Source organism: Sitodiplosis mosellana, unplaced genomic scaffold, assembly GCF_009176505.1.
Source record: "Sitodiplosis mosellana isolate CC-2019 unplaced genomic scaffold, AAFC_SMos_1.0 Smas_scaffold_3161, whole genome shotgun sequence".
NCBI lineage: Eukaryota > Metazoa > Arthropoda > Insecta > Diptera > Cecidomyiidae > Sitodiplosis > Sitodiplosis mosellana.
The window spans coordinates 19,047-45,955 of NW_022598403.1; the positions used below are offsets into that span (position 1 = coordinate 19,047).

At 35.7% G+C, this 26,909-nt stretch overlaps 1 protein-coding gene across 1 annotated transcript in view; it reads left to right on the top strand.

Annotated features, from left to right (window-relative positions):
• The window catches only part of LOC129571710 (kinesin-like protein Klp98A), a 29,760-nt gene extending 3,448 nt beyond the window's left edge, over positions 1–26,312 (top strand). Inside the window, exons 3-5 of the mRNA XM_055451524.1 lie at positions 10,954–11,180; positions 26,033–26,068; positions 26,151–26,312. Coding sequence (XP_055307499.1) covers positions 10,954–11,180; positions 26,033–26,068; positions 26,151–26,212 — 325 coding nt within the window. The 3' untranslated portion in view covers positions 26,213–26,312. The remainder of the gene's footprint in view (positions 1–10,953; positions 11,181–26,032; positions 26,069–26,150) is intronic.
• Positions 26,313–26,909: the final 597 nt, after the last annotated feature.

A 26,909-nucleotide genomic window follows, 5' to 3' on the forward strand; every position in this document is an offset into this window, starting at 1 on the left:
ATAATAATAATAATAATAATAATAATAATAATAATAATAATAATAATCATAATCATAATCATAATAATTTAGGTAATTTTTTGTTGAACACACATTGACATAATTCAACTAGTTTCCAGTATAAACAAATAACAGGTCAAAAACCATCACTAATTCAATGGATGGCTATATATGGCACAGTCGATGTTGCTAAATTTACAATAAATCAGCCATTTGTTTGCGTGTTTGTACAATTATGGCACTTAAGCTTCGATTTGTTTGTCCATCAGATTGGAAAAATATAAAAACGTCATAAGTTTTCCTAATATCGTCATAAAAATTACAAAATACAAAAATTGGAAAAAGTTTCAATAAAATATATTATAAAATACTGCCTAAAATCGCCATGAAAATGACCCAAATCCAGACCTAAAAAGCGTCATGAAATTCACAAAAAAAATTGCATGAAAAATCCGAAATTTGACATAATTTTTTTTATAAAATTGAACTGTTTATACCACTTTCTGGACATTTTATGGCGATTCCAAAAAAAAAATTGAGAATAATATTACATTTGCGACAGTAACACTTGGTCTACTATATCTTCAGAAAAGATTTAAATTCAACTATTTTTATGCATAATTTTTTTATCGCAATCAATTTGAACATGACCAAAAAAACAGTTGGATTTGCGTCAAAATCTTTCTCTCAATGAGCCATGTGTAAGAATCTATAAACCTAAGATTTACACTGATTATTATGCATAGATTTGTAAGGACGTATATTAGGTTAATTATGCAAAAATCAGGTGAATTCACCTGCATAACTTATATATTTGAGAAAAATTTCAGATTATGTGTCAAAATTGTACATTTTTTGTTGAAAATATGCACAAACTGTGTGCCCAGATTATGTCAAAATTTTAGTTGAGTTTTACACAATTTGACCAAAAACTAACTAAAGAATGCAAAACCGTGTATTGGCACATTATAATTCAAAAATGGTTCATTGGACATAAAATGGTATCATTTAGACACATACACAAGTTGATGCCAGTTGATTGTCTTATCAATGCTGTCGTTATCGACTTAATCCGAATTTGACCAAAATCAACAATTTCTTATATTTTTACTGAAGATTTAGCCAAGCTCGTGTCCTTGGTGAATCAAAAACGACAACGGCCCTCTAGGCAAGGATAGCATTAAACTCTAGGGGCAATTCACTGAAAAGTTGTATTACTTTTTTCACGTTGTGGGGTGGGTATTTATAACAAAAAACAACAAAATTCATTTAATGAAAAAAGTGCGAAAGTAAAATTTATTGTGAAATTTCTTTAAATGTTGATACATGATTTTTTATTTGAATTTTATTCATCATCATCTGTATGTTCAAAACCACATCTGTGAGTTCGATTCTTCAATTCATTCTTAAAAACTAAGTACAAGAATATTAGGAACAGTTTTTTTTCGTTTATTCGTCCAAGTGTAGTGATAAAATAAACCTTATTGTGGGTTCAAATCGAATGTCAGAAAAAATCATTCAGAAAATTGTGCTTTTAAAAAGATATTTCTTTTTATTTTCTACGTTTTCTTCTTCTTAAAGAGAGATTTCTCTATCATCCCTGTAACTTTTTGACCCAACTTTATAGTCGCTGACAAAATGACCGTTTTGGATCCACTTTTTTGCATACTTTGCAGCTGCAAAGTATGACAAATCGTCCGGTCCATTCAACTTAATCCGCATAACTGCGTCCAAGTTAACAGGAGACAATCGGCTCCTGTGTGTGTCGTTAAAAAAAGTGTCCATTCCTTTTTTGGTTAGATCGAACAACCTGATGACAAGCGCCAATTGAAGAATTGAATACCATACACAGATGTGAATTTGAACACACAGATGATGATGTATAAAATTCAAATCAAAATCATGTATCAACGTTTATAGTGACGCAAATAAAAATTAAAAGTTTATACAAATAAAAATGTAAACGTAACGTTTGTTTGTTTATTACTTGATGCGATGAGAATCAATTTTTAGGGCGGGGGTATTTAGATCCATTTTTTTTATTATAAAAAATTTAGGGGGGTCACGACCAGCAAAACTAGAGGGGGAAATCCAGACGTTACCATCTCCAGGTGGGGGGTGTCAGAAATACCCCCCAGTGCCGACGTCTGGCAGAGATGCTCACGGTTGAAATTTCCAGGAGGGGGTCAAAATGAATTCAGAGTGTTTAGATAGGGGGAGGGGGTCGATATTTTTTTCAGACAAGGGGGAGGGTCTAGAGCAGGTTTTGATCGTGTCGGAGGGAGGGGGAGGAACCAGTAAATTAAAATCTTAATTTTTACCAATAAGAGGAATACAATTGGCTCAATATCGCACGAATAATTCAATTTATTGCAAATACGTACATATTATTATGTAAGTATATACGACCATTCCACACCAAGTGTAACAAAAATTGCAGATGACCTCTCCGATTTCGCTCAAACTTGGTGTATAAACTTCTTATGGCCAAAAACTCGCAAACCCAAAAAATTAGGGTGACCTTCCCCACCTGATGAAAAGTTAGGGTGACTCAAATATTGAAAAAAATGAAAAATGGCACTTTTTGACATTTTTACACTAGAAAAGTGTGGTACAAACTTTCAAAACTATATGCATGGTTGGATAGATAATCGATGGGGCTACAAAAAAGTCCACTGCGACAACCCCATCCGGGCTCATTCAAGCTCTGAAAAGTGGGTTCAAAGTATAAAATGTGAAAAAAGTCAATTAGACGTGGTTTTATCAGAACACTTCACCTGCAATTGGGTGTATGCATTAGTTTTAAAGAGTTTCCATTACAGATGGCGTAACTTGTACTATAACGCATCGGGCCATACTGTAACTATATTCACGTGAAAGCCACATCATTTGACATTAGTTTTCAGTAGGTGTTATTTTACCAAAGCGTAAACAACATAATTTTTTTCACTTACAATCATGTCAAAATACGTGCCGAAAAAACAGCATTTGCGGGAAGTTTTACTTTTCTTCTATAGTTCGAAGAAAACTGCTTCTGAAAGTCATCGTTTGCTTTTGGAAACTTATGGTAGCTCTAATGCTCCATCGTCTAGTACATGTGAGTACTGGTTTCGACGCTTCCGAATTGGAGATTTTGACGTGGAAGACAAAGAACGGTCAGGTCAGCCAAAAAAGTTTGAAGAAGACGAATTGCAAGCATTATTGGATGAAGATCCATGTCAAACGCAAAAAGAACTTGCGTTGGAGCTGAACGTAGACCAAGCAACCATTTCCAGACGTTTGCATGCAATGGGAAAGATTCGCAAGCTGGGAAAGTGGGTTCCACATCAACTGTCTGAAGAGCAGCGCAAAGCACGGATCGTCACATGCAAAAAACATCTTGGAGAGCACAAAAAACACAGTTTTTTATATCGAATTGTTACCGGCAATGAAAAGTGGGTTTATTACGAAAACCCCAAGCCTAAAGCAGCGTATGTTGATCCCGGCCAACCGGCGCCATCCCAGCCAAAACGAGATATTCATTGCGATAAGGTTATGCTATGCATCTGGTGGGATATGAAAGGAGTCGTGTATTATGAGCTGCTAAAACCAGATCAAACGATTAATAAGGAACGCTATCGACGCCAATTGAATGATTTGGCTCATGCATTGGATGAAAAACGGCCATTATTAGCTCGAAAACACCACAATGTTTTGTTCGACGATGACAACGCTAAGCCACATCGTGCAACAATCGTTAAAAATAAGGTAGAGCGGCTCGGTTGGGATCGGCTTGATCAGCCCGCGTACTCTCCAGACCTTGCTCGACGGCGATGGCGAATACATTGGTTAATGTACTCATTCATTTTATTATTTTAATAAATGTATCTATGAACTCAAAAATTCTTTAAAATTAATGCATACACCCAATAAAAGCACGTCTAATTGACTTTTTTCACATTTTATACTTTGAACCCACTTTTCAGAGCTTGAATGAGCCCGGATGGGGTTGTCGCAGTGGACTTTTTTGTAGCCCCATCGATTATCTATCCAACCATGCATATAGTTTTGAAAGTTTGTACCACACTTTTCTAGTGTAAAAATGTCAAAAAGTGCCATTTTTAATTTTTTTCAATATTTGGGTCACCCTAACTTTTCATCAGGTGGGGAAGGTCACCCTAATTTTTTGGGTTTGCGAGTTTTTGGTCATAAGAAGTTTATACACCAAGTTTGAGCGAAATCGGAGAGGTCATCTGCAATTTTTGTTACACTTGGTGTGGAATGGTCGTATACAAATTGCAGAAAAAGGGCGAAGTTTGTCAAACTAAAATTGATATCAGAGCGGAATTGGTTGAATTGGAATCTGTGGGGGAGGGTAAATACCAGGGGGTTTGTAGATTGAAACACAAGCACACTAGCGCCGCAGTTTGCCCTACAATATTATATACGGCAAGCTACAGAACTATTCATTCAGGATATATCATGTAGCTCAACTGTCAATCTGTAATCCCCCTGGTAAATACAGAAGAATTTTTTTTGGAAATGCTTGGGGGGAGTAAATTTCGGCGAAGTAAAGGAATTTTCAGACCGGGGTAGAAACCGGTGAAAATTGGCCATTTTTGCTTTGGGGGAGGGTAAAACCCGAAAACCTCCTCCTTTGCGCATCCATGACCTGCATGTATACGATTTTTTGAAGTATGTATTTCGCACACTAGATCAATTCAGACGCCCATCGGGCTATAGCTGTGCTCACGATTTTTTTTTATCAAGATATCGTAATAAACTAAAAATATCGTTCGATATCGTTATTATGATGGAATCTTAATAACGCTATCAACTTTTTATCAGGTTATTAACTATATTCAAATAATAACGTTATCGGATGAATCTTAATAATATCGTTTTGAAGTTATTAAGATCGAATCCTGATAATTTATCAACATTCAATCTTAATAATCATCAAGTTCTGGAAGTGGGTTTTGGTGGATCCTCAGGATGGACCAGATCCGGTTTGACACTGCCCTTGGCCCATCCTGAAGAGCCACTTCCAGAACTGGGAGCAGTTCTGGTCGATCCTGAGGATCCACCAAAACCCACTTCCAGAACTTGATGATTAAGATTATTAAGATTGAATGTTGATAAATTATCAGGATTCGATCTTAATAACTTCAAAACGTTATTATTAAGATTCATCCGATAACGTTATTATTTGAATATAGTTAATAACCTGATAAAAAGTTGATAGCGTTATTAAGATTTATCGATATTATGATCGGATCTCAATAATTTCTCAAAATTATTTGGATGGTTATTAAGATACGAATATGGCACAGCTATACATCGGGCAAAGTCGGCTCGTAATCATTTGAGAAGACCTTTAAAAAGTTCCATACACACATGCCAATGTTTATGTAATATAAAAGAAAAAAGTAGATTTTTATGAATAATCTACCTCCTTAAATTTCACGCCAAACGCGATTTCTCAAAAATCAGCCCGACCGATTTTAACCAAGAACTGAGCGTTTGTGTCCGGCTATCATACCAACAAAATGGCATATGCCATATAACCGGGAAAATTCGTATTATTTCGAAGTTCTGGGCATCGGCGATTCATCAATGAACGGAATTTGTACGAAGAGTCGCATTCTACGATGAAATTGCTTCCAAAAATTCGCATCGACTAACTGGAAAGGCTCACGAAAAGCCATATCCGCTCAATTTTTGACGAGAAATCGATTAAAAGTGGTTACAATGCTGTCTGAAGCTATTTCATGGTTGAAAAAAGGTCGGATTGAAGTGAATTTTTCAACTTGCATTTTTGCACTGAAAATGATATTTTTGTTCGGAAAACACGTGAAATACACCTCTGACGACGTTTCGGTCTTGGAAAACTGCTATTTTTTCGTAAAAATAATGGGAGTTTACCAACACCCACTTCGTTGTCGTTCTGGTCATAAATCGGAATTTTTACATCTGAATGTATGAAATTGAACTTTTGTTCGGGGGATACATAAAAATGTCCATATGCAGTGTTTTTCGCATTCACTATTGTGGAAATATATTCACAATAAGGAAAAATATCGCGTTACGACTTTTGAACGGCAAAACGCTTTAAAGCTTGACTTGGAGACTAAATTAAAAATTCGTGACGCGATATTTTTCCTTATTGTAAATAAATTGTCACAATAGTGAATGCGAAAAACACTTTTGAACTTCGTACCCAGTTATAATACAGCGTCCTAGCGTCACTCAAAATGATATCAGTTATTTTTAGTGTTTAATCCACTTACAGGAGCGTCACTCCATTTTAACCTCGTCTAGAGGTTTTTTTATCTGATAATATATTATTCTGTTCTTTAAGACCTCCCTCGTCATAATTTTATCAAGTTTCGTTTCCAAATTTGTTTTTTGCCGTTTTCCTTCTGTGCCAAATTTTATTTTCGTGTTTACGTAGATACCTAACCTATCAAAGTGACGTGCACAGATTGCATTGAATCAAAAGAACACCTCGTTGACATCAAAACAAAACTTGCTCGGATAATTAAAATGCTGGATGGACTGAATTTGGATCTCACCACCATGCCACCCGCACCAATTCCAACTGACGATCAACATAAAGTTGTTGACTTGGACATGGAATGACGAAGCAAATCTTTGAGCAATGATTTGCGTGATTCCGAAGTCGGACTCTTTGGGCAATGATTTGAGCTTGGGCGCGAGCGCATCGTTTTCCTGTTGCTCGCCTGAAAAATTGCCGTTGTCTTCGATTTCGTAGGCTGGTTTCTGTTGTCAAATCCGTATTTTGACTTCAACTGGCCATTCAAAGCTGAGTAATGGACTTTTGAAGAAACCTTCCGCACGAATTTCTTCGATTTTCTGGCACGGCTGCGCTGTTCAAACTCTTTCACTATGAATTCTCCCTCATTCCAGATGGATGAATTTGCAAACAGTTCATAGTGATACATCCACTCGGAATGTTGATCTTGAACAATTGAAAAGTTACTTTTCGATTTTTACGTGCAATACCAATTACCTTGATTATTTGTTATTATTTATTCATTTTAGCGTCTGCTCAAATAAGCTGACGATTCAGGTTCACGAAAGTTTTTATAAGTTTTTGCAGTATAAAGAGAATTGTCCGTTTGAAAAAACAGTTTTACATAATAGCTAAGTTAGTTTGGATCAGTTCAGTTCAGTTCAGTTCAATATAAAATAAAATATAATTGTTTCCAATATACAAAAGGTAAATAAATAGCTCTTAAAATAGAGATAAAAATAAAAATATAAATAGTTAAATAGTTCAATTCGATCTGTTTCATATATCATTGGTTTTGTAACTCATTGGCTACTTCTCAGTCTTGTTAGATCACCAAATGCGGAATCTGGAAGCTTTAGTAGCTTTTTTCTAAATTTGAAAAACGGTAACGTTGGGTCAATAAATAGTGCAGCAAAATTGAATGCCCGGCATGCATAGTCTAGAGGGGCTTTAAGTTCATATTCCGTTGATGAGCACCTAAGTCTGACGAATTCTGGGTTACGAAATGTACGAATACGCCTGTGTTAAGATTCAATTTGCTCCTCAGTGTAGGTGAATCCATTTGGCCGGATATTATTTTCTTGATGAACAGTATCGATGCGTTGATTCTTCGCCTAACCAGAGTATCGAGATTTAGCTCAGCTCGCCTCTCGTCATACGGTGGTAGTAAATAGTTATTTTCTTGGCGGTTATGGTTTATCTCCGCGTAAGAAAATTACTGCATTCTTTTGTACGCCTTCGATGAATTTTCTATGGGTTATTTCTGACGGATTCCATATCACACTGGCAAATTTAAGGTGTGATCTTACCAGAGAGACATATAATATTTTCGCTATGTCGATATTGAATGACTGCACTCTCTTTTGACGAAAGCTCACATCGTTTTGGCTTTCTTTTTGGCGTACTCCATGTGTGGTACAAAGCTCAGCTTGCGATCCATTGTTACTCCAAGGTCCTTCACCACTTCAGCTCTACTTATTGCTTCTCCTTTGATAGTATAGTCTGCTTTGACAACTGACCTTTTACGGCAGAATGTCATTATTTGGCATTTTTTAATGTTCAGTTCGGGACCATTCTCCTCGCACCACTCGACAAAGTTATCAATAGCTTGTTGCAGTTTCTTTGTGTCTTCGTGTGACTTGATAAGAGCTACCTGTTTTTTATCATCAGCGAAATTAAAGACACCAATATTTGTGTTGTTATCATCCGAATCGTTGAAGTAGGTTAGAAATAATAACGGACCGCAGATGGTTCCCTGTCCAACTGCTGAGTGTGCTAAGAATGATTCGGACGATGATGAACCAATATTAACAAACTGTTTTCTGTTTGATGTGTATGAATCTAGCCATTGGAGTGACTCATTACTGATTGGGAATTTCGCCATTTTTCGAATTAATTGGGGTTGACTGACTGTATCGAACGCCTTTTTAATGTCAGCGTAAAACACATCTACTTGGTATCCCTTTTCGAAGGCATCGTGTACAAATGCATTAAATTCCATGAGATTAGTTTCAACACCTATTGGACACGAATCCATGCTGATGTTTTGAGAGCCTTGGTACAATAATCATTCTTAGTTGGTTGTATATAACTTTTTCAAACACGTATGCTAAGTTGTACATAATTGTAACGCCTCTGTAGTTCGCAATATCCGATTTATTCCCCGATTTAAAGATTGGTGTGATACGACCAATTTTAAAAATGTCGGGATACTTGCCAGTCAAAATCGAGTGGTTGAAAATTATACTCAGAGGGATTGCCAAAACATCAGCGCATTCCCGCAGAAAAATGGAGGCAATCCATTGGGTCCCTGTCCCTTGTTAAGCTCCATGATGCTTAGAGCATGCCAAACCACTTCTGGTGTTATGTGAATCTTAAAACAGTTCGATTCGTTTCGATTTTTGATAAAGTTTTGCAGATCATCGTCCTTCGGTATCTCAATGTATACCGAGCTGAAGAATTCGGCGAATAAGTTGGCATTGTCTTGATCAGAGGTGGCTGAATTTTCATGGTACGTTAACTTGCCGGGTAGTGAGTTTGATTTCCCAACAAATGACCAAAAGTTTTCGCCAATGTCTCGTATATAGTTTTCGTGTGCCAATTCGTGTTGAATTTGAAATTCATTGTCAGCTTCTTTGAATTTCGTATCATTTGCGTTCGGGTCTAACTTCTTAGGTGCACTCAATTTTCTATATCGACGGTTGCGAATGTTTTTTATGTTTGTGAGATTTTTGTTGAATCACGGTGGATGGTTGTTTGTTCGGAGCGATGCTTTGGCACATTCTTCTCTACTGTTCCGTACAAGATTTTGTAGAAATTATCCAACATTGTGTCAATATCCAGATCCGCTGATAGAACCGACCCAACATCGATCAAGGCCAGTTCTTCGTGAATTGCCTCATAATTAGCTTTTCGAAAGCAGTAGTTTTGGTTTTGCTGATTCTCGCAAGAATAAGTATTTGGTTCACATTCAATAGTTATGCTCAGTGAGTTATGCGCCTCATCACTTAATTCGCTTTCAATCAGACGACTTATTGCGGCATCAACCAGATACCACCAACAAGATGAGTGAAACTTCCGATGTGTTCCAAAATGTCCTTAAGGTCGGATGGAATGGTCTCCGGATGGGAGGGAGCAACGTAAAGAGATCAGGTGGTAATTGGGCTAAGTAGCACTGATTTTTTTTTGGCAAATCGACAGAAATATTCGTGGCTACCATTTCGACGAGAGTTTTCCTGTCTTCCGTTTTTCGCTGCTTGGCTTCGCGTGAGTCCGGTTTTGTCATTTTCGACTCATTTTTTCGTTTGGTCGATCTGTTCCCCAGTGTCTTATTGGCATTTAGTGATGCGATTGACAAAGAGTTGCCAATTGATTCCGATTCACTTGTATCCATGTCCAAGTCAACAACTTTATGTTGATCGTCAGTTGGAATTGGTGCGGGTGGCATGGTGGTGAGATACAAATTCAGTCCATCCAGCATTTTAATTATCCGAGCAAGTTTTGTTTTGATGTCAACGAGGTGTTCTTTTGATTCAATGCAATCTGTGCACGTCACTTTGATAGGTTAGGTATCTACGTAAACACGAAAATAAAATTTGGCACAGAAGGAAAACGGCAAAAAACAAATTTGGAAACGAATTTTGATAAAATTATGACGAGGGAGGTCTTAAAGAACAGAATAATATATAACCTAATGATTATAGACGCTCGTTTAAAATTAAATAAAAATATAGACGAAATGAGTATTGAAGAAAAAATAGACATGTTACGATGACAGCTGTCATAATCGGATGAAAATTTCCGTTTGTTATAAAATAATTTTGCTCAAATTCAAAATACGGTATTTCCCATTGTAACAAACCAAATGGTTTAAACTATATATTTCATTTATTTATTTATTTACACCGCCAAAAAACTGGCTGAATATTTAGTTTTGCAGGAAAATGACTCCAAGAGTCATGAAAATTATTATATATTATTGCCAACACTGCGGTTTCTTGACAGTTCCCATATAAAATATCCCCGAAGCGCCAACTGGTGCTAGCAAGTAAACTACAAACACATTATATGTACTTCTTCACTCTTCTGTTGACTAATTTGACATTGATTTTGACATTTTGTTCGTAGTTTAGTTGCTAACACCAGTTGGCGACAATGAAGAGAAGGAACAGCGTTGGCTATTGTCCGTAAATCTGTAGATCTGGAACATTTAATACCCTAAATTGTATAAATACGGAAAAATCAGGTTTTTTTATGACTTCATTTTCCTGCAAAATTTAATATTCAGCTAGTTTTCTGGCGGTGTAAATAAATAAATAAACTTTATTGTTGAGTTTGTGCACACAAAATTTAGGCAATTTGTTTGTACGTTCTTTATATGAAGATCTCCACCATACTACGATTATTTTCACAGACTTAAAATATTTTTTCGTCAACAGGGAACGCGAAATGAATGCAAAAAGTATTGTTCAAATGGATGGGGAAAAAACTCGGCTACTGAAGAAACCAGAAAATGTATCCATAGATAGCGCCAGTATTAGTTCAACATTTCATGACTTTACTTTTGATTACTCATATTGGTCCGGTGATGGTCCACATCATATTGTTTCACAGAAAGAAATTTACGATGATCTTGGGGTAGATGTGATCGAATGCGCTTTTCAAGGTATATAAAAGCATTTTAATTTTTAAAAAATTTCGAAGGTCAACAAATATGATCTGTTACATAATATCAAATAAAAAACTTTACCAAAGTCAATTCTCATGCCGAAAGCGAACACAAAACTAGTGATATCAATTTTATAAAATAATTTCGGAGCGATTTCAATTTGCCTATTTTGCATTCGTCCAACTAGTTTATACATCGTTCCGAAATGATTTTATAAAATTGATATCACAAGTTTTGTGTTCGCTTCCGGCATGAGATATGACTTTCTCTAAATTTATTTATTTATTTATTTATTTAACTCCGCCAAAAGACTGGCTGAATAATTAGTTTTGCAGAAAAATGACTCCAAGAGTCATGAAGAACCTGATCTTTTGATTTTTGTACAATTTAGTGTATAACAATAGATAGTTTAATTTTACATAAATATTGGTTCTCGACTAGTCAAAAGAATAATCAAATTTATGAATAAACGAATGACCAAACAATGAAAAATGAAAATGTCTAATAAAAGCCGATTGTCAACGATTCAAGGTAATCTAACAACGCGTTTGAGAAAAGATAGACTGAACTGGAGCGTTAAACATATTAATGTCGGCCTCAATTGATAAATTATTGGCTTGAAATATTGAAAACACGTCCAGTCGGTTTGAGTGTAAATACAAGAAGAACGTTTATTAAAAATCAAACGTCAAAGTCAAGTCATCTGTCAAATGTCAAACTTCATGTTACATATTAAGATGCGTTCACATTTACAATTCGATTGCTATTTCCAACACTCTCTCTCAATCTAATGTAAATCTTACAAACTAAGAATACATTTTCTCGTTCAAATCTATCAGTTAATTTCCAAAACAAAATTCAAAATACAATGAAAATTCAACTTTCTCTAAATTCAAACTTCAAATGAATCAAAAATCTAACTTTAAATCTAACTAATTACTCGAAAAACAGTTTAACTAATTGAAAACAAAAATCCAAAATGTTGATTCAATTCGTCGCCATGCGGTTCTCTTATAGAGAGGCCGAAATAAATCAGTAGACGACTTACTTGTTTGGTGTACAAAATAGAAGTGAAAGAGTTTATTGAATGTACATTGTACAATGAAGTTTCAGTTTATGTACAATATACAATGTCAATGTAATGCCATCTTTCGGATATATCAGTTTCTAATATCTCTCTCTCTGTTTCTCGTATCCATTTTCAAGTTCATTTCACATTTGGTTTTCGTTTTCAGTACCGAGCCACTCGAAACGTCTTTGCTTTTCATCTCTTCATTCAATGTTGGCTCTACTGAAAAATATTGGGTGTGTGCATGAGTTTTGAGTGATTGATAAGAGATGTATAAAAGATACATTCTCAATTATTCTGATAATCTAAGCTATTGTATGTTGAAGATCATGCGAAAATCTATAAAAATTGGTCCAAAATACTGGGCAGAGGTTAACATAATTAAATTTTTTATTCTCATTGAAAATTTTTTTGGTACGCCAATTCGTGGGGGGCTTCTTTACACGATGAAAAATATATAAAAAGCGGATATCCTTGCATCAAGTGTGCACTAATAATGAAGATTGAACCATTCTCGATAGAGTCAAGCAGAAAAAAACATTCTTAGATCGCTGCTCCTTGTCACTATAGAGGGCGCTGTAAGTTCATCACTAAAAAATGCATTTTTTTTCATTTTTGGGGGCTGGAGGGGGGTAGGGGTGGCGTAAATTTATCAAAATAATAGAATTACTCGTTCCTAATAATAATCAATCGGCATATCTATTGACTAGATTGAGAGGAGAGTATGTGAAAAAATTCTAATATATTTTGAAAGAGGAGGGTATGTTTTCTGATGATTCTGTTGGCGTTAAAGTAGAGTATGTTGTAGTACCGTCTAGCCTCTGCGGTCTTCACGGTTTTCGCGCAACTGATTGGAGATAACAACATGGTGTCTTCGGAAAAGTTGTAGTACTCAAGGTTTTCTATAACATTGCTGAAGACATCTATCTCTTATCTCTCATCAGCTGCGCGCAAATCGCGCACATAAAAAAGCAAATTTTATATAGAACTTTTTTTTCTTATCATTTTTCGCGCTTTTCGCGGAACTGATAAGAGATAAGCGATAACTGACTTCAGCAATGTTATAGAAGACCTCGAGTGCTACAACTTTGCCGAAGACACCAAGTTGTTATCTCTTATCAGTTCCGCGGAAACCGTGGAAAACCGCGAGGACCCGCCAAAAATGAACATACTCGCCTTTAACCATTTTTGAGTCGAAAGAAACTTACTCTTCTCTTTCATAACAAAGTCAGATGAACTTACTCTTCTCGATCTAGTCAATAGATATATCAATTATTGACAGCAGAACCACAAAAATTTGACCCATGACACAAAAATTTTTTTTCGCGAAAAATGGATCAGTGACATTTCATAGAACAAATCAAATATTTCTAAGGAGGGCTTCGGACGGGATCGGCTAGGTCAGCCTGTGAACTTTCCAGACCTGGCTCCTTCTGACTACTACCTTTTCCGTTCGATGCAAATGGCCCTGTCCGAAGTACGCTTTCGAAATGTTGAAGAAGTGCGAAAATGGGTTGATGACTACATAACCTCAAAAGACGAGGACTTCTTCAAACAAGGAATCCACAAGTTGCCCGGTAGATGGCTAGAGGTCATAGCTATGGTCATAACGATGGCGAATATATTGGTTAATGTACTTATTCTTTTTATTATTGAAATAAATATATCTTTTCATAAAAAAAATCCCTCAAAACTCATGCACACACCCAATACAAAATGAAAATTTAACTTCTTTAAATTTTTTTTATTTTTTTACTATCAATAACTATCGGTTCTCTCTTGCTCTCAATCGGTCGAACATTTGTTGCTTGTGACTTCACTTTCATCGTGTCGAACAAATTCTTGTGTCGAGTTCCCACTGTGGCCGTCAATCCATTCTTACGTATCGCGCAACCATTTCGATTCAACGATAATTCGAATCCGTTTTCACTCAATTGACCGGCGTTTACCTCGAGGATCCTGTTTCACTTCAAGCAGGCGATAGCTCATGAACCAGCTTCTGTTGCTACACATGTGATGCGTGGCACACGAATCCAGATACCAATCATTTCTTCCATTGGCAATCATACTCAGGACAATCATCGCCTCATGATTTCCATTTTTCTTGTTCGAATTCGGGCAATCTCTTCGAAAATGTCCTTCAGTACCACACTCAAAGCACTTCAAAACCCTTCTCTCCTTTGGTTTTATCGTTCAATTTGTCATTCGTGCTACATCGCTGACTGTTGCATTTCATTTCCTTCACTAGCCTTCGAAATACGTATTTCTTCGACCATGAGCCGTTCGCGCAATTTCAAAAATGAACGCTCTCCTTTGGCTGTCGAATCCCAGGATGAACTGAAATGACTCATTTCCGCAGGCAAAATTGTCAACTTTTTCGATATCAATTGGCGTTCGAAAAATGTCTCACCCAAATCACGGAGCTGTTGCACAATTTCATCCAATTATGAGAAAAACGCGGCCATATCGTCGTTCAGATCTTTCGTAAACGCGTAGTATCGCTCAAGCAACAAATGAACACATGATTCCGACTTTTGCTCATACACACTGTGCAATTTGTCCTACATCTGCTTCGATGTCTCACAACTCATGATATGCATCAATGCTTCGTCAACCACACTCGTTGCAATGATTTTCTGCGCTTTCACATCACGTTTCATCCATGCCGTGTGTTTTGTGGTATCATAACCCTCATCGCCGACTTTTGGCTCTTTGTCTGTGCCTGTCACAACATCGTAAATTTCAGCCGCACGAAGCAAAATTCTCACTTGAAATTTCCACGGTAACCATTGCTTTTGCTCTTTCAATTGCGTTACGGAACATTTCTCGTCGGCGGTACTCATTTTCGTTCGTTCGTTCGTTTGCTTCACTATACAGTTCAACACGCGACAATTTTCAATCAATTCAAATCGCAGCGATCACAAAATCTTCACGGAAATTCGGTCGACAAAAATACTCACTGATGGTATTTCTTCAAAATTCTCCTAATATTTTTGCTTTTTCGTGTTTCTATATAACTTGATAAATTATTGGCTTGAAATATTGAAAACACGTCCAGTCGGTTTGAGTGTAAAAACAAGAAGAACGTTTATTAAAAATCAAACGTCAAAGTCAAGTCATCTGTCAAATGTCAAACTTCATGTTAGGGGAGAGGGGGGCTATTCGGATCACTTTTTGGAAATCACCCATATCGTCTTGAAAATGACCACGAGTTGCCACATTTTATATATCGTTGGAAAGCTATTCTCCTAATCTATCTTTGACATAAATAAACTTTTTGTGTTGGGTGTCCTGGTAGTGAGATATGGGCCAACGTTTGGACATCCTGACATGGGGGCTATTCGGTACATGAGGGGGCAAATCGGATCATAGGTGGGGGCTATTCGGATCACCCCCATTTCGTCGCATTTTAAATATAGAAACTCCCTGAATCAGTATTTGGAGGAATTAGAGTCCTTTTTCTGGTATTTCAAAAGATTATTTGGAACCTGTTTACTTAAATTTTCAAAATTTGGGAATGTTGTTGATGTGTTCAACTGAATTGAATGAAATTATACTAAAATGTATGAAATAGCATCGAAAAATGTAAACAGAAGCGGCGAAATGTTGTTAATGCTCACAAGTGCCAATTATGTTGAAATGAAACGTGATGAACTAAATAAAATAGAAATTTCAACAGAATCCGAATCATAAGGCGATAGCATGAATGAAAATGCGCCAGAAAAAATCAGCAAAAGCCTTTAATGTTTCAAACGCTTCGGATCGATGGCGCTGTCAGAAGCTCTCTGAAGCACATTAGAAGTGGTGAATGTGATTATGACAGATAATATTTGTGTTTACGTTTAGAAACGTTGACTGTCAAAGTAGAGAATGTTCTGTCAATATAAACCAAAATACCAACATGACGGGCTAAAATGCTGTCATGGCGGATATCTTTCTCATTAAACTACAATGAAAATATCTCGAAAACGGCTGGGAAAATCGGCAAAATGGACCGTGGTGTCACTCCCTAAGGGGAGTGTAGATACCCGGTTGGTTTGATGGCCCAAAGTTCAAATCCGGTGGATTTGAGCTCATCCATGGGTTCTCGGGATTTGGCCTGATCCCAGCACTTGCCCTGTGGTGAAATTCCATACAAAACATGAGTGTGACTTGTAAAATGCTCACAGGAAAGGAAAAGCTGGGAATCAGACCAAATCCTGAGAACTCATGGATCAGCCCGAATCCACTGGATTTGATTTTTGGGTCATCAAACTAGCCGGGCGTCTACACTCCCTTTAGGGAGTGACACCACGGTCCATTTTGCCGATTTTCCGAGCCGTTTTCGAGATATTTCGATGTGTAAAATTTATTGGTTTTAATTTACCACTTAAGAGGTGAGTTTGGATAAATTAGCAGAAAAGCGTATTAAAATTCGAAATATTCCATCATTCTAAGATATTTTCACTAGAAGCGCTCTTACAAAAATCCATTCATTTAGCCTCAGTGAATTGAGATTCAGTGGATTTTCCAGAGTTGACTTCTTCAGTTTTTGGTCAATAACTCATCTAGTATTGGTGATAGCATGTTACTGTCTGGAGCAAAGTTATAGTCAAAGGTCCAATGAATAAGTTTTGTGAACAAACTTTACCAAAAAAATCACATTTGGTGGATGAAAGTGGGCTAAATGTCCGAAAAAAGGTAGATTTTTCCAGTTTTTCGACCATAACTTACGAGGAATACATTGTTTTTACACACTTTCTTCGTCAAAATTATAGCCAGAGAAAAATTAAACAACTATTCAGAACACATTAACTCAAAAAAACTACATCCGGTCCACTTTATTGGCTGAAAATCAAATTTGGCTACCAAACAACATTTTTGAGCATTTTTTGAATTCCAATAACTCCTCAACTGATCAAAATAGAGCAATGGTGTCTGGAGCAACTTCGTAGTACTGCTCAAGAACTTTGCAGGCCAATTTCTAAAAGTACTAAAATAGTACTAAAAATGTACTAAATTGCCTAAAATCATTTTGATGGCCATCGGCCACTCTGAATGATTAAAGACTGCACTAAATCATGTTAGACGCTTTGTTTTGGAACACACTGAACCCTAGCCATCGATACACAACTGAAAAATTGATATGTGAATCGAAAAGATTATAGTCTAAAATGTTACATTTCCATAGGTTATACTGGTATATTTTCGATTCACATATCAATTTTTCAGTTGTGTATTGATGGCTAGGGTTCAGTGTGGTCCAAAACAGTGCGTCTAACTTGATTTAGTGCAGTCTTTCATCATTCAGAGTGGCCGATGGCCATCAAAATGATTTTGGGCAATTTAGTACATTTTTAGTACTATTTTAGTACTTTTAGAAATTGGCCTGCAAAGTTCTTGAGCAGTACTACAAAGTTGCTTCAGACAATATTGCTCTATTTCGATCAGTTGAGGAGTTATTGGAATTCAAAAAATGCTCAAAAATGTTGTTTGGTAGCCAAATTTGATTTTCAGCCAATAAAGTGGACTGGATGTGGTTCTTTCGAGTTCATGTGTTCTGAAGAGTTGTTTAATTTTTCTCTGGCTATAATTTTGACGAAGAAAGTGAGTAAAAACAATGTATTCCTCGTAAGTTATGGTGGAAAAACTGGAAAAATCTACCTTTTTTCGGACATTTAGCCCACTTGCACCCACCAAATGTGATTTTTTTTGGTAAAGTTTGTTCACAAAACTTGTTCATTGGACTTTTGACTACAACTTTGCTCCAGACAGTAACATGCTATCACCAATACTAGATGAGTTATTGACCAAAAACTGATGAAGTCAACTCTGGAAAATCCACTGAATCTCAAAAACTGCCTAGGTCGATAAAATGAAAACCCCTACTAAACTTTCAAAACCCAGTTGGGGTTTTACTCAGCTATGGTAGTACTAACATCTCCACCATACCAAGTCTTGGCCCTTTGACTTGTTTTTAAAATCGTTGCACAGTGTAATCTTATTAAAATATTAATAAGAAAATCGGATTTTGTTAACCAATTTTCAAAAAAAAATTGCGAAGAAAAGTTTCATACTAAAAACATATCAAATATCGTCAGATGCATTTTTCTTCAATATTTCGTCGTTTGACGATATTTGATATGTTTTTAGTATGAAACTTTTCTTCGCAATTTTTTTTGAAAATTGGTTAATAAAATCCGATTTTCTTATTAATAATTAATTAATTTAATAAGATTATCGTATTAATAATAAGATGGATCTTATTAACTTTTTAATAAAATGGCGATCTTATTAATAACACAGTGATACCGATGTTTTTTTTGTCTGGCAATTGATAGCAACATACTAGGCGTTTTAGAGGGCCAAAATCTAAGAACAACTGCGTTCTCAGAATATTAAAATTGGCTCAACTTTTTTAAATATCAAATTCGGCGTTTAACCTTTCCAGCAGTATTAAATGCAAAGAGGTATTGAACAAATACCATTTTTCTCCCATTTGTGATGGTTTTATAGGCTTGGTATGTACTAATAAAATATTAAGCGTTCAATTTTAGGTGGAACTAGTTATAATATATACTCAAAAATTACATCTGGTGGGAGCTATGGGGCAAAATGTCGAGAAAATAGTCAATTTTTCCAGTTTTCCGACTAAAGCTCGAACAGTATACATTTTTTTCACTTATTGTATTCGGCAGCATTGTAGCCAGAGTATAGCTGAGCAACACTCCTGAACACATCAACTCGAAAAATCTCCATCCAGTCCACTTTATGGGCTCAAAATCACTTTTCGCTATTAAACGGTATTTTCCAAGGGGGAAACTACTACTACCGCATAATTCATATTAATAAAATCTAGTACAACACCAATTCTGATAAATTCCAAAGAATTCTGCGCAATTCAAAACAATTCCAATCAATTCCGATGTTTCTAAGTCAAATTTGATGATGATCAACTTCAAAAATTGCAAATATAGGGTCATTTAGCATCTCAAAGGAAGCGCATAGATGTTCATTCTTATCGAAATATTTTCAGATATGGCGTTTTTAATTGTACATAGGTCTCACTTCCAATTCAATATTTCACTTCAAATAGGTAAAGGCTTTATGATACATAAAATATTTTCAAAACAGAGCTAGAATTGAGTCTTGTAGATCAAACCAAGTCGAATATGTTCTGGAAGTAAAAATCTTCAATATGCATTCAAATGAATGGTAAATGTCCCTATATTTGCGATATTTTGATTTGATCATCACCAAATAGCATGTTGCAATTTACTTTTGAAATGTACCTCACATTAGTTCAAATGAAAGCCGTCATGTAATCATACGAACAGCGCTCAAATCGTTTTGTAGAATTTTCATACAAAATGACAGTGAGGCACTTTTGCAACATGCTATTTGTATAAGGAACTACGAAATCGATTGGAATTGTTTTGAATTGCGCAGAATTTTTTGGAATTTTTCAGAATTTGTGTTGTACTAGATTGTATTAATATGAATTACAAGGTAGTAGTAGTTTCCCCCTTGGTATTTTCGTGCATTTTCGAAGTCCTGCAACTTCTCAACTGCTTAAAATAGAGCAAAAGTGTCTGAAAGAAATTTTTAGTACTCCTCAAGAGCTTTGCAGGCCAAGTACTAAAAAGAACTAAAAGTGTACCAAAATGTACTAAAAAGTAATAAATTGTTTTAAACACTTTAAATGGCTCCGGGCAACTCTGGCTGATGAAAAACTCTGTGTTGAATATTCTGTTTTGGATCGCAGCAAACATTTGTGATCGGTAATTAGTTGAAAAATTAACTTTTGAATCGAAAAATTACCAGTGTAACCTATGAAATCGTAACATCTATGGACCATAACCTTTTCGATTCAAACGTTAATTTTTCAACTAGTCACTGATCACAAATGTTTACTGCGGTCCAAAACAGAATATTTAACACGAGTTAGTAGAGTTTTTCATCAGCCAGAGTTGCCCGGAGCCATTTAAAGTGTTTAAAACAATTTATTACTTTTTAGTATATTTTAGTACACTTTTAGTACTTTTTAGTACTTGGCCTGCAAAGCTCTTGAGGAGTACTAAAAATTTCTTTCAGACACTATTGCTCTATTTTAAGCAGTTGAGAAGTTGCAGGACTTCGAAAATGCACGAAAATACCGTTTAATAGCGAAAAGTGATTTTGAGCCCATAAAGTGGACTGGATGGAGATTTTTCGAGTTAATGTGTTCAGGAGTGTTGCTCAGCTATACTCTGGCTACAATGCTGCCGAATACAGTAAGTGAAAAAAATGTATACTGTTCGAGCTTTAGTCGGAAAACTGGAAAAATTGACTATTTTCTCGACATTTTGCCCCATAGCTCCCACCAGATGTAATTTTTGAGTAAATATTATAACTAGTTCCACCTAAAATTGAACGCCAAACATTTTATTAGTACATACTAAGGCTATAAAACCATCACGAATGGGAGAAAAATGGTATTTGTTCAATACCTCTTTGCATTTAATACTGCTGGAAAGGTTAAACGCCGAATTTGATATTTAAAAAAGTTGAGCCAATTTTAATATTCTGAGAACGCAGTTGTTCTTAGATTTTGGCCCTCTAAAACGCCTAGTATGTTGCTATCAATTGCCAGACAAAAAAAAAACATCGGTATCACTGTGTAATAAGATAATAGGGGACGAGGGGGCTATTCGCTCCGCGGGGCTATTCGCTCAATCGGCCATTTCTCGACACAGGCAATACATATACAAAAAGTGCTAGTGTCATTTTGAAGAGCAATTAATTCCCGATATTTGGATATATAATTCGATATTTTTCATTTGATTATAGGCTCTGTACAGGCACAAACAGGTTTTGAGCTAGTGCTGAGTTCATTTTTTGAGCTCATAGAACTTCAGCTTTTACCATTAAAATTTAAAAATTTTTAAAAACGGATTGAAGTATTTTGTAGCTTATCACCAGCTCTTTCTTATGGATATAAATTTGTTTTGAATATTTTCAATTTTTGTGGCTGAATCGTGCTTCAAACAACAACATATGCCTCGGGGCTATTCGCGCCACAAACAGAAGGGGCAATTGGCGTGTTTTTGGGGACCTCAATGGGGTTGGAGGGGGTGGTTGACTGAGTATTTTTGTAGCCCCATCAATTACCTTTCCAACGGTACCACGGGTTTGATAATGCGTGGACTACTTCTTAAATAAATAAAAATCGGCGCAAAGTCATTTTTTCGAATTTTTGGGCCAAAATTCGCCTGTCAACCGGTGAAAAAAGGTAGTGTCACTTTAGGCGTAATAACTTCGCTTCTAGCTGTCCAAATTCCGTGAAAAAAAGTGGAGCGAATAGCCCCCTCGTCCCCTATGTTAATAATATCGTAGAACCTTATTAATCTAATAATATGTTATGTTTGAGTTATTAGAAATTTTCCGATATTTTGGTTATTAACATATTAATAATATATCGAAAATGTAAATCTATAGTTCTACAGAACATTTTTGGAGAATAAAATCGATTGTAACAATAACAAAATTGCAAGAGATTCATTCATGGAGATCCAAACTATTTTTTTCTCGGGAAAATTGGCCGGTGCAGCCTGTTATTTTGGTTACGTTAAGCGGTGTTGAATGGAATCGAATGACATTCTCCGACATTTTACATTGCAGTTAAATTATGACAGAATGACGTGTAAAAGGCATTTATGCCAAAATTAGATTCTTCAAAATACTAATTGTACTCCAATTAAATTACAATGTGAAATGTCGATCAATGTCATTTGATGCCATTCAATACCGCTAAACATAACCAACTAACACGCTGCACCGGTAAATTTTTCCGAAAAATATGTTAGAGGAACTTGATTAGTTCCAACAAACAAAAAATGTTGGAAAATGTTGGAAAATGTTTTTCTTTTGTATTTTGTTTCTTTTTTTCATTTTTAATAACTCAAATTTTCAATTAAATAAAAAAAAATTTGAGACGACTTTCATATGAGACAACAGTAGAGCTCTGAATGTTAAATTCATACGCTGCCAACTTCATGTCATTGACAAATATGAAAAGTTGACATCGCATGGAATTGTCCGCTGTCTGACACAGGCGCTCTACTATTGCTCAATTTCAAAATATTAGTGTGCGGCACCAAATATTTATCCAAACTGTTATTGTTCATAGATAATACTCGACATTAGCTTCCAGAATATAATACCTTTCAAATCGTTGCTTCACCAAAACAACAAGAAAGTTGAAATTCCGTGATGATGAAAATATTTTGGCAAAAGAACTCAAAACACACTTTTACCGTTTTACGGCATACTCCATCACATTATGCAGGCTTGCCACAGGCGACTATTTTCAACTATTTTTTAAAATCGCAGCTATTTTCGACTTTTTGACCCAAAATCCGACTATTTTTCGCCATTTCCTACTATTATTTTTTCAATTCAAAAACAAAATTACAGTATCGAAACCGATCGAAACGCAAAGTAATCAATATAAGAGATAATGAGTCATTATTAGCAAACGAAGCAAAGATTGAATTATTTGTTTAATATTTATTCTTATCATATGTTAATGTTTTGTTTAAAAAATGGATGTATATATACAAAATGGATTTATTGCTAGCACAGCAATGGCAAAATTTGATCGAATTGTTATTTATGGATTTCTTGGAAACCCAATGTCTAGCCCAATGTATATTCACATAACGGTTCGATATTCAAGAATATGCATGAAATATCATTTGATTGAGCTCAGTTGTCTTGCAGCAATGAGCGAAAAAACAACTTATTCGTTCAGCCCAGAATGGCTAGAACGAATCGTCGAAGTCGATAATCAAAAATTTAAAATAAGTAAAATTTTTGCCCGTCACAGCGATATTCTTAGGCTTGTAATTTCAGTTTATTATTGAGGTAAGAATTTCGACTATATCTACTTTTTTTGAAAACAAATTTCAACTATCTTTTATAAAAAAGGCAACTATTTCAACTATTTTTTCCGCTTCAACTATTTCGACTAAATTTTTCTTCAAAACGAGTGGCAAGCCTGCATATATCCTCAGCTATCTGTCATTGACTGCGTCTGAATAAGAAAAATATTGACTTTGGTAAGCTCTATGGTAGCGCCTATCAACATAGCATAGTGAATTCGGGTTTGAAACTCAGAAATTATGACAGAAAGGTGCAATTACTTGAAAGGTGAGACCTTCCCATAAATTTTGGTACCCTATTTATCAAAATCGGTTGGGTGGTTCCTGAGATATAGCACAAAACATGTTTGAACTCACTAAAACTGAAAAATCATGAAAAACAGCAAATTTTGTTCGGCGAATATACTTTTTTGCAGATAAAACTGCAATTTAGGTATTGGAATCTAATTTTTTTATGAAAAAACTAATCCATACCAAATTTGAAGCCAATTGGATGAAAAACTAGGGTACCTCCCGAACAAATTCGATTATTTTTCTAACAAAAATCGAGGTACTCGAATTATTCATTAATTATCATTGCATTTTTTTCAGGCTTTGTTATGCGCTAAATCCATCACGCTGAATAAATTCATGCGATAAATGTGATGCGCTCACTTTGCAGTGAATGAGGTTTGTTGCCCTTCACTACCGCTGAGCGATGCGTTCACTGCAAAGCACGAGCGTTCATGCGTGAACAAGTAAAGAGCAACAGACTTCGTTCATCGCAAAGCGAGCGCATCAGATTTATCGCATGAATCTATCGCAATAATTTATAGCGTGATGGATTTAGCGCATAACAAAGCCTGATTTTTTTCGGTCTACTGTTAAGCTTTCAAACGCCACTCAATATGCTTCGATATCATCCTTGGTTCAAGAAATATTCACATGTGTTGATGGTCATGAAAAATTTTTTTTGCCGTCTCCATTTCTGTTTTCGGTGGAGCAAAATATATATACCATTTCGAAGCAACATAAAGCTTGAGCATCATACTGTATCCCCACTTTTTCAATTTCTGTAAAATTTCTCTATTTATTAAACAAATATTAAACGGTATACTCAATGTTGTCCAACTCGAAAATATCGTTTCTAATCCCAGATTTAATAAATCTGGTAAATTACATTATATATTCATTGAAAATCTTTTTTGGGCGCTTAGTTTAAACTATTCGGCACAAATTGGGCCTTTTGTCTGATTGATAAAGCATTTTAAAAATACACGAAATTTCCATATGAAACCGCAATAATTGGATCGTATACTCAAATAGTTGGATCGTATACTCAAAGAACGACGAACTTGGTTGGATTCTAGACAACTTTAAAAATTTGATGTACACACACATATGAAAACGTATGGCGGATTGGAAAACGTCAGCAATGAACTAAACTATCACTTGGTGTAGCAAGTTCATCGAATGTGTGAACGGGTGACAATATTCGATGACTTCAAAATCATATGAAAAACCACACAAGTGTTGACAGTGCAAACTCACGATTTTTTCAAAATATTTCTTTGGAAAACAAATCGTGGATGAAGCCTAGGCTTTGCAGAGCCCGAATATCAACAATAAAAGAAAATAAATGAATATAATTCCCAAACAAATAATGTATATAAAATGTATGACGTTTCCAATCTGTTGGGATTGTCATTGTCTAAATGTATGGCGTTTCTACTGTTCACCACAATCAGTCAAAGCATTAATGTGAATGACGCATGACAAAGTGACTTTGACAGCACACGCATATGAATTGATGTCATGTTTACAGTCGGAAACGTCAATGCAAAATCTCCAGTATCCAGTTTCAGTCTACTTTGAAATTTGAACAAAAAAAAATGTATGAAATTTTTTTTCGTAAATTTCGGTAATTCCAGTTCGGTGTTCAGTGGTCCTTAATATTTTTTTTAATGAAAAAAAGTTATGAAATTTTTTTTCGCAAATTTTGGAAATTCCAGTACATTTTTAGGTTCGGACAAAAAATAGTTGTGTCCGTGTCCGTCCGGTCTGTTCGTCCGAAAAAATGAAAATTTGTCCGAATGTCCGAAGAAATGTCGTGTCCGAATATCCGAAAACTTTTCGAATGTCCGGTCCGTCCGTTTAAACTCTCGGACCGGACATTTCGGACGTCCGAAAAAAGTCACTTCGGACGGACGGATGGACAAAATTGCCATTTTTTCGGACTGTCCTGTCCGATTGACACCTTTACAAATTTCTGTATAGTCCGGTGTGCGGAAAAAAATGTTAGATTCGATCGTTCCATCAATAACTATTATCAATTATTATAAACCGATTCCAGCAGAATTAAAAAATTTGTCGCAAGTGATGGGATACTATATCTATGGTGAGATTGAGAGTGGAGTATGTTTTTCCTTCGATTTATATTTTTGAAAAGGCGAGTATGATTCTGTTGCCGTTAAAGTAGAGTATGTTGAAATACCGTCTAGCCTCCGTGGTCTTCAAGGTTTTTTCGCAACTGATAAGAGAAAACAACTTGGTGTCTTCGGCAAAGTTGTAGTACTCAAGGTCTTCTATAACTAAGCTGAAGACAGTTATCTCTTATCTCTTATCAGATTCGCGCAAGAAGTTGTTATCTCTTATCAGTTCCACGAAAACCGCGAAAAACCGTGACGACCCGCCAAAAATGAACATACTCGCCTTTAACCATTTTTAAGTCGAAAGAAACTTACTTTCATAACAAAGTCAGTGAAACATACACTACTCTCAATCTCACCTATACATTATATCTTTCTGTATTTTGTGAACTCTATTCCGCAAAAATCATACAAAAAACTTCATCCAAATGGAAATTTAAATTGATTGTTGCATTCTGTGTATTTTTTCAGGATATAATGCTTGTCTTCTAGCTTACGGCCAGACAGGTAAATATAAATATTTCCCCATTTTGTTGAACCCAATATATCAACTGATAGATATTGTATTTGCGCAACTTTTGATTTATAGTACTTATGGCATGTGACTTATCCGGAAAATCTTTGACCGATTTTCCAACCACCATTTATTAGATTTAGAAGGAAAAAATACAATAAAAATGATATTTGGTTGATGTACTAGCTTAGAAAGAAAAGATTGATTCGATTCGATCCCAGGTAAATGTTCGACTACCAAATGCCATATAACAGCCGGCGACAGCAGGCGCGAGTGACGAAAGCAACCTAGTGCTGGAAGTCGAACTCGCCTATTTGTTCACATACATAAATTTAAAAAGCTCAAAATTTGAAGATTTAGTTATTGATCCATTCACAAAACACTGCCGTTATTCATATCAAATTAAAAAACTTCTTTCGAAGTAATTCCTCGTGACGAAAGCGAACACAAAACAGCTGATATCAATTTTAAAAAATCATTACGGAGCGATTCTGAAATTAGTTGGAAGAATGCAAAAGAAACAAATCCAAATCGCTCCGAAATTATTTGTTAAAATTGATATCAGCTGTTTTGTTTTCGCTTTCGTCACGAGGAATTACTTCGAAAGAAGTTTTTTAATTTGATATCAGTTGTTTTGTACCCGAAATTTTTTTCTCAACAAAACCAACTAACCCTAAATAGAGGTGTCAACGGACAAAATTTTGTCCGTCCGTCCGAATTTTTTTTGGAAATGGACGTCCGGTCCGAATGTCCGAAAACCAAAATTGTTTTTCGGACGTCCGGTTCGAATGTCCGAAAACCGAAAATAATTTTCGGACGTCCGGTACGAATGTC